Source organism: Triticum urartu, chromosome 3A (assembly GCF_056163025.1).
Source record: "Triticum urartu cultivar PI428250 chromosome 3A, HENAU_Tu73, whole genome shotgun sequence".
NCBI lineage: Eukaryota > Viridiplantae > Streptophyta > Magnoliopsida > Poales > Poaceae > Triticum > Triticum urartu.
This window is the reverse complement of record NC_141875.1, coordinates 74,101,536-74,111,161: the sequence shown is the minus strand read 5'-3', so window position 1 is coordinate 74,111,161 and position 9,626 is coordinate 74,101,536. Positions and strand designations below refer to the sequence as shown.

General features: G+C 43.2%; 1 protein-coding gene across 1 annotated transcript; it reads right to left on the bottom strand.

The window, feature by feature from the left end:
- Positions 1-225: 225 nt before the first annotated feature.
- Positions 226-1,173, bottom strand: LOC147978636 (uncharacterized). The gene has a single exon (XM_087514833.1). It carries the CDS (start codon positions 1,171-1,173, stop codon positions 226-228), a length of 948 nt encoding a protein of 315 aa, XP_087370959.1.
- Between the last annotated feature and the right edge of the window lie 8,453 nt (positions 1,174-9,626).

Here is a 9,626-nt window from a genome sequence, read left to right as displayed (position 1 = left end):
ATGTAGGCTTCAGCGTTCCTCCCGAGCTGCTGACCCAGGTCGATGTGCATCAGCCGTTGGAAGGTCGTGCATGCGTTGTGCAGCCCGAACAGCATGCAAGTGTAGCAGTACACCCCACACGGGGTCAGGACGGCCGTCTTCTCCACATCTTCCACTGCCATCTTGATCTAGTGATAACGCGTCCAGGAAGCACAGCAGGTCGCATTCGGCGGTGGAGTCGACAATCTAATCAATGCGCGGGAGCGGGAACAGGTCTTGGGGACAAGCCTTGTTAAGGTTGGTGAAGTCAACACACATGCGCTCCTTCCTTCCTTTCTTCGGTACGATGACGGGGTTCGCCAGCCACTCGGGGTACCGAACCTCGTGAATGACACCCGCCGCCTCCAGCTTGCGGGTTTCCTGGACGATGAAGGACTGATTCTCCGTGGATTGTCGCTGCGCCTTCTGCTTCATAGGGCGCACATTGGGGCACACCCTGAAGTGATGCTCGATCACCCCTCTTGGGACCCCTACTAGCTGCTTGAGTTCCCAGGCGAACACATCCTTGTTTGCGCGCAAGAACCTCACCAGTGCCTCCTCTTGATTTGGGTCGAGGTTGGCGCCTATGGTGAAGGTGGCTCCTGAGGACCCATCTTCCACGACCGGCACCTGCCTGGTTTCGGCCCGATCTTGAGTGAACAAATGCTTCTTCTTTGCTGGTGCAGCATCCTTAGCTCCTGCGGTGGCCTCATTGGCCATTCGTGCCACCGCGGCAGTTTTGAGGGTGCATTTGAGCACCACTAGAGCCTCCTTGGTATCTCCAACTACGGTGAGGATGTCCTTGCTCACGGGCATCTTCATGAGGTTGTAGGCTGGATGGGTCGCCACCATACACTGAGCCAGAGCCGGGTATCCGAGGTTGGCATTGTATGGGAGGCCGATGCGGGTGATGTCAAAGTCGATTAGCTCAGTGCGGTAGTTATCGCGGGTGCCGAAGGTCACAGGGAGGCGGATCTGCCCCAAGGGGCTGGTGGATCCGCCGCCGACCCCGGAGAAGGGCTTGCTGGGTCGGAGACGCTGGAGTGGTACATGAAGAAGGCTAAAAGCCTCCATAAAGAGCACGTTGAGACCGACGCCACCGTCGATGAGGGTCTTGGTGATAGCTACGCTATAGATGGTGGGCGTGCATAGCATTGGGGGCACGCCCGAGCCGATGGTGGTGGCGGGTGATGTCTACTACACAACCTTCTTCTTCTAGACGTTGTTGGGCCTCCAAGTGCAGAGGTTTGTAGGACAGTAGCAAACTTCCCTCAAGTGGATGACCTAAGGTTTATCAATCCATAGGAGGCGTAGGATGAAGATGGTCTCTCTCATGCAACCCTGCAACCAAATAACAAAGAGTCTCTTGTGTCCCCAACACACCCAATACAATGGTAAATTGTATAGGTGCACTAGTTCGGCGAAGAGATGGTGATACAAGTGGTATATGGATGGTAGATAAAGGTATTTGTAATCTGAAATTATAAAAACAGCAAGGTAACTAATGATAAAAGCGGGCGTAAACGGTATTGCAATGCGTTGAAACAAGGCCTAGGGTTCATACTTTCACTAGTTCAAGTTCCCTCAACAATAATAGCATAATTGGATCACATAACTATCCCTCAACATGCAACAAAGAGTCACTCCAAAGTCACTAATAGCGGAGAACAAACGAAGAGATTATGGTAGGGTACGAAACCACCTCAAAGTTATTCTTTCAAATCAATCCATTGGGCTATTCCTATAGGTGTCACAAACAGCCCTAGAGTTCGTACTAGAATAACACCTTAAGACACAAATCAACCAAAACCCTAATGTCACCTAGATACTCCAATGTCACCTCAAGTATCCGTGGGTATGATTATACGATATGCATCACACAATCTCAGATTCATCTATTCAACCAACACATAGAACCTCAAAGAGTGCCCCAAAGTTTCTACCGGAGAATCACGACGAAAACGTGTGCCAACCCCTATGCATAGGTTCATGGGCGGAACCCGCAAGTTGGTCACCAAAACATACATCAAGTGAATCACGTGATATCCCATTGTCACCACAGATACGCACGGCAAGACATGCATCAAGTGTTCTCAAATCTTTAAAGACTCAATCCGATAAGATAACTTGAAAGGGAAAACTCAATCCATTACAAGAGAGTAGAGGGGGGAAGAAACATAAGATCCAACTATAATAGCAAAGCTCGTGATACATCAAGATCGTGCAAAATCGAGAACACGAGAGAGAGAGAGATCAAACACATAGCTACTGGTACATACCCTCAGCCCCGAGGGTGGACTCCAAAAATGAGTTCCGTGAAGTTTTAGGTCAATTGGACTCCATTTGATTTTCCTTTTCTTCGAAACCCTAAAACAAGGTAAAAACAGAAACTGGCACTGGGCTCTAGGTTAATAGGTTAGTCCCAAAAATGATATAAAAGTGTATAATAAAGCCCATAAACATCCAAAACAGCAGATAATATAGCATGGAGCAATCAAAAATGATAGATACGTTGGAGACGTATCAGCATCCCCAAGCTTAATTCCTGCTCGTCCATGAGTAGGTAAATGATAAAAACAGAATTTTTGATGCGGAGTGCTACTTGGCATAATTTCAATGTAATTATTCTTAATTGTGGCATGAATATTCAGATCCGAAGGATTCAAGATAAAAGTTCATATTGACATAAAAATAATAATACTTCAAGCATACTAACAAAGCAATATGTCTTCTCAAAATAACATGGCCAAAGAAAGTTCATCCCGACAAAATCATATGGTTTAGTCTTGTTTCATTTTCATCACACAATAATGCTCTCATCATGCACAACCCCGATGACAAGCCAAGCAATTGTTTCAAACTTTAGTAATCTCAAACCTATAAATTTTCACACAATATATGAGCGCGAGCCATGGATATAGCACTATGCGTGGAATAGAATATGATGATGGGGGTTATGTGGAGAAGACAAAAAGGAGAAAGTCTCACATCAATGAGGCTAATCAATGGGCTATGGAGATGCCCATCGATTGATGTTAATGCAATCAGTAGGGATTGCCATGAAACGGATGCACTAGAGCTATAAATGTATGAAAGCTCAACAAAAGAAACTAAGTGGGTGTGCATCCAACTTGCTTGCTCACGAAGACCTAGGGCACTTGAGGAGGCCCATTGTTGGAATATACAAGCCAAGTTCTATAATGAAAATTTCCCACTAGTATATGAAAGTGACAAAACAAGAGACTCTCTATCATGAAGATCATGGTGCTACTTTGAAGCACAAGTGTGGCAAAGAATGGTAGCATTGTCCCTTCTCTCTTTTTCTCTCATTTTATTTATTTTTTATATTTTTTGGGCCTTCTCTTTTTTATGGCCTTTCTCTTTTTTTTGGGCCTTCTCTTTTTTTCATGGCCTTTCCCTTTTTTTTATTCCTCACTTGGGACAATGCTCTAGAAAATGATGATCATCACACTTCTATTTATTTACAACTCAATGATTACAACTCGATACTAGAACAAGATATGACTCTATATGAATGCCTCCGACGGTGTACCGGGATGTGCAATGATGCATGAGTGACATGTATGAAAGAATTATGAGAGGTGGCTTTGCCACAAATACGATGTCAACTACATGATCATGCAAAGCAATATGACAATGATGAATGTGTCATGATAAACGGAATGGTGGAAAGTTGCATGGCAATATATCTCGGAATGGCTATGGAAATGCCATAATAGGTAGGTATGGTGGCTGTTTTGAGGAAGATATAAGGAGGTTGTGTGAAAGAGTGTATCATATAACGGGGTTTGGATGCACCGGCGAAGTTTGCGCCAACTCTCAATGTGAGAAAGGGCAATGCACGGTACCGAAGAGGCTAGCAATGATGGAAGGGTGAGAGTGCGTATAATCCATGGACTCAACATTAGTCATAAAGAACTCACATACTTATTGTAAAAATCTACAAGTCATCAAAAACCTCGGCACTACGCGCATGCTCCTAGGGGGATAAATTGGTAGGAAAAGACCATCGCTCGTCCCCGACCGCCACTCATAAGGAAGACAATCAAATAACACCTCATGTTTCAAATTTGTTACATAATGTTTACCATACATGCATGCTATGGGAATTGCAAACTTCGACACAATCATTTCTCAAATTCACAACTACTCAACTAGTACGACTTTGATATTATTACCTCCATATCTCAAAACAATCATCAAGCATCAAACTTCTCTTAGTATTCAACACACTCATAAGAAAGTTCTACTAATCTTGAATACCTAGCATATTAGGATTTTAAGCAAATTACCATGCTATTAAGACTCTCAAAATAATCTAAGTGAAGCATGAGAGTTCATCTATTTCTTCAAAATAAAACTACCACCATGCTCTAAAAGATATAAGTGAAGTACTAGAGCAAACAGCAAACTACTCCGAAAGATATAAGTGAAGATCAATGAGTAGTTGAATAATTATGCAACTATGTGAAGACTCTCTAACATTTAAGAATTTCAGATCTTGGTATTTTATTCAAACAGAAAGCAAAACAAAATAAAATGACATCTAAGAATAGCAAACATCATGTGAAGAAGCAAAAACTTAGGATCAACCGATACTAACCGCTAGTTGTTGAAGAAGAAAGGTGGGATGCCAACCGGGGCATCCCCAAGATTAGATGCTTGAGACTTTTTGAAATATTATCTTGGGGTGCCTTGGGCATCCACAAGCTTGAGCTTTTGTGTCTCCTTAATTCCTCTCATATAACGGTCTCCCTAAATCTCAAAAGCTTCATCCACACAAAACTCAACGAGGACTCGTGAGATAAGTTAGTATAAACCATTGCCAAAACCTTATCATACTCTACGGTAGAAAATCACTAAAATTATTATTCAACATTGCATACTAAATGCCTCTGCATATTGAATAGTCCTATCCTCAAATAGAATCATTAAAGAAGCAAACATATGCAAACAATGCTAACATAACAGCAATCTGCCTAAACAGGATACTCTGTAAAGAATGCAGCAACATCCATGCTTCTCTAGCTCCAGAAATTATGAAAGAAAATTCCCACTGTAGTAAATTTATCAGAGCTTAATATGTAAAAGGTTTCAACATTTTATCACATTCTGACTTTTCTAGGGAATTATTGCAACAGCGGTAAACTTTCTGTTTTCAAACAGCACATGTGGACTTCTAAAATAGGCATAGTAAAGGATATCAATGCCACTTTTATTGAAATAAAAGATGCAAAACATTGTTCTACATAACAGAAAGAAAATCCTAATAAAATAAATTGACGCTCCAAGCAAAACACATATCATGTGGTGAATAAAAATATAGCTCCAAGTAAAGTTACCGATGAACGAAGACGAAAGAGGGGATGCCTTCCGGGGCATCCCCAAGCTTAGGCTCTTGGTTGTCCTTGAATATTAACTTGGGGTGCCTTGGGGATCCCCAAGCTTAGGCTCTTGCCACTCCTTATTCCATAGTCCATCGAATCTTTACCCAAAACTTGAAAACTTCACAACACAAAACTTAACAGAAAACTCGTAAGCTTCGTTAGTATAAGAAAATAAATCACCACTTAGGTACTATTGTGAACTCATTCTAAATTCATATTGGTGTAATATATACTGTATTCCAACTTATCTATGGTTCATACCCTCCGATACTACTCATAGATTCATTAAAATACGCAAACAACACATCGAAAACAGAATCTGTCAAAAACAGAAGAGTCTGTAGTAATCTGGATCAAACATATACTTCTGTAACTCATAAAATTCTCAAATAAATTTCTGGACGTGAGGAATTTATATATTAACTAAATAGCACTCTCCAAATAAAAATGGCAGCAATTCTCATGAGCACTAAAGTTTCTGTTTTTTACAGCATGATCAACAAGATTTTCCCCAAGTCTTCCCAAAGGTTCTACTTGGAACAAACACTAATTAAAAGCATAAAACCACATCTAAACAGAGGCTATATGAATTATTTATTACTAAAAAGGAACAAAAATAAAATTGGGTTGCCTCCCAACAAGCGCTATCGTTTAATGCCCCTAGCTAGGCATGATGATTTCAATGATGTTCACATAAAGGATAAGAATTGAAACATAAAGAGAGCATCATGAAGAATATGACTAACACATTTAAGTCTAACCCACTTCCTATGCATAGGGATTTTGTGAGCAAACAACTTGTGGGAACAAGAATCAACTAGCATAGGAGGGCAAAATAAGCATAACTTCGAAACTTTAAGCACATAGAGAGGAAACTCGATATTATTGCAATTCCTACAAGCATATATTCCTCCCTCATAATAATTTTCAGTAGCATCATGAATGAATTCAACAATATAACCAGCACTTAAAAGCATTCTTTTCATGATCTACAAGCATAGAAAATTTACTACTCTCCACATAAGCAAATCTTCTCATGAATAATAGTGGGAGCAAACTCAACAAAATAACTATCATGTGATTGAAAATTAAGATCAAGATGACAAGTTCCATGGTTATCATTATTCTTTAAAGCATACGTGTCATCACAATAATCATCATAGATAGGAGGCATGCTTTCATCATAACAAATTTGCTCATCAAAACTTTGGGGACAAAAAATATCATCTTCATCAAACATAGCTTCCCCAAGCTTGTGGCTTTGCATATCATTAGGATCATAGATATTCAAGGAATTCATAATAACAACATTGCAATCATGCTCATCATTCAAATATTTAGTGCCAAACATTCTAATGCATTCTTCTTCTAACACTTTGGCACAATTTTCGAAATCCTTATTTTCATGATAGATATTAAAAAGATGAAGCATATGAGGTACCCTTAATTCCATTTTTTGTAATTTTCTTTTATAAACTAAACTAGTGATAAAACAAGAAACTAAAAGACTCGATTGCAAGATCTAAATATATACCTTCAAGCACTCACCTCCCCGGCAACGGCGCCAGAAAAGAGCTTGATGTCTACTACACAACCTTCTTCTTGTAGACATTGTTGGGCCTCCAAGTGCAGAGGTTTGTAGGACAGTAGCAAATTTCCCTCAAGTGGATGACCTAAGGTTTATCAATCCATAGGAGGCGTAGGATGAAGATGGTCTCTCTCATGCAACCCTGCAACCAAATAACAAAGAGTCTCTTGTGTCCCCAACACACCCAATACAATGGTAAATTGTATAGGTGCACTAGTTCGGCGAAGAGATGGTGATACAAGTGGTATATGGATGGTAGATAAAGGTATTTGTAATCTGAAATTATAAAAACAGCAAGGTAACTAATGATAAAAGCGGGCGTAAACGGTATTGCAATGCGTTGAAACAAGGCCTAGGGTTCATACTTTCACTAGTTCAAGTTCCCTCAACAATAATAGCATAATTGGATCACATAACTATCCCTCAACATGCAACAAAGAGTCACTCCAAAGTCACTAATAGCGGAGAACAAACGAAGAGATTATGGTAGGGTACGAAACCACCTCAAAGTTATTCTTTCAAATCAATCCATTGGGCTATTCCTATAGGTGTCACAAACAGCCCTAGAGTTCGTACTAGAATAACACCTTAAGACACAAATCAACCAAAACCCTAATGTCACCTAGATACTCCAATGTCACCTCAAGTATCCGTGGGTATGATTATACGATATGCATCACACAATCTCAGATTCATCTATTCAACCAACACATAGAACCTCAAAGAGTGCCCCAAAGTTTCTACCGGAGAATCACGACGAAAACGTGTGCCAACCCCTATGCATAGGTTCATGGGCGGAACCCGCAAGTTGGTCACCAAAACATACATCAAGTGAATCACGTGATATCCCATTGTCACCACAGATATGCACGGCAAGACATACATCAAGTGTTCTCAAATCTTTAAAGACGCAATCTGATAAGATAACTTCAAAGGGAAAACTCAATCCATTACAAGAGAGTAGAGGGGGGAAGAAACATAAGATCCAACTATAATAGCAAAGCTCGTGATACATCAAGATCGTGCGAAAGCAAGAACACGAGAGAGAGAGAGTGAGAGATCAAACACATAGCTACTGGTACATACCCTCAGCCCCGAGGGTGGACTACTCCCTCCTCGTCATGGAGAGCGCCGGGATGATGAAGATAGCCACCGGAGAGGGATTGCCCCCTCCGGCAGGGTGCCGGAACGGGTCTAGATTGGCTTTCGGTGGCTACGGAGGCTTCTGGCGGCGGAACTCCCGATCTATTGTGCTCTTCTATGTTTTTAGGGTATATCGAGATATATAGGTGGAAGAAGTACGTCAGGGGGGCCACAAGGGGGCCCACGAGGGTGGAGGGCGCGCCCTAGGGGGGTGGGCGCGCCCCCTACCTCATGGCCTCCTCGAAGCTTCCCTTACGTGCACTTCAAGTCTTCTGGGCTTCTTTCCTCCCAAAAATGAGTTCCGTGAAGTTTCAGGTCAATTGGACTCCGTTTGATTTTCCTTTTCTTCGAAATCCTAAAACAAGGTAAAAACAGAAACTGGCACTGGGCTCTGGGTTAATAATTAGTCCCAAAAATGATATAGAAGTGTATAATAAAGCCCATAAACATCCAAAACAATAGATAATAGACCATGGAGCAATCAAAAATTATAGATACGTTGGAGATGTATCAGCGGGCTAATCCCCTGTGTCGAAGGTAAAGTCGGCCTTGGACGTCGCCTAACCCGGGGGAGCTTCTTGACGCGAGGGCGCGGCGCCAATCTAGCGAAAGAACGGCTTGGTGTGACGGTGCGAGGGTGGTGCTTGCGAGCCACCGAGGAGGGCCGCGACAGCGAGGGGCGCCGGTGCCGTGAAGCGCGTGACGAAGGGACCGCGCAGTTCTTCCCAGAAGGTCACCGAAGATCCTGGCAAGCTGAGCAGCCAGGCGCGTGGCGCGCGGGCCAGGGCCAGAGGGAACCAGTTGGCCATGACCTGGTCGTCGCCTCCAGCTTCGAGGACGGCCTTCTCATACATGCCTGCAGGAAGGCCGTCGGATCTGCCACGCTATCGTAGCGGGGTGGCATCTCTGGCTTGAACTTGCGCGGCCACTGCACCTGCCGCAAGGTGTGGGCGAAGGCCCGGACGCCCGCGGCGCATCCGCGGGTGCACACCGTCCTAGTTGGAGGGGTGGCGTCCGCCATGAAGCTGGATGAAGCAAGCGGAGAGGCGGAGCTTCAGTGCACACCCTACCTGGCGCGCCAAATGTCGGATTTTGGGTTCCGGCAAAACCCTTGAGGTTCAAACACTGGTGTTGGGGATGTAGTTATTAGTATGACCTGCCCAGGAAGGGCCGGGTTATATCTATGATGACTCATGACGCCCACGATGACTCTGGAGATGGAGGGTTAGTTAAGGGCCCAAGGCCCAAAGGGTGATTTAAGGCCCATAGAGATAAACCGCCATATGTATGTAACTTGTGTTATAAGGCAAGAATAACTAGTCACCGAGCCGGACACTGTTTATAAGACGGCTGGGACTCTGTAAGCCGCAGGGTGTCAACCCGGGTATATAAGGGGACGACCCGGCGGCGGCTTAGGGCAAGAAACAATAGATCGAGATCCAAGCTAGCGTATTTCGCTCCTTGGTCAT

What these genes read in the sequence shown, in the direction of transcription:
- LOC147978636 (XM_087514833.1), bottom strand. Translation starts at nt 1,173, where the DNA reads ATGCTATGCACGCCCACCATCTATAGCGTAGCTATCACCAAGACCCTC.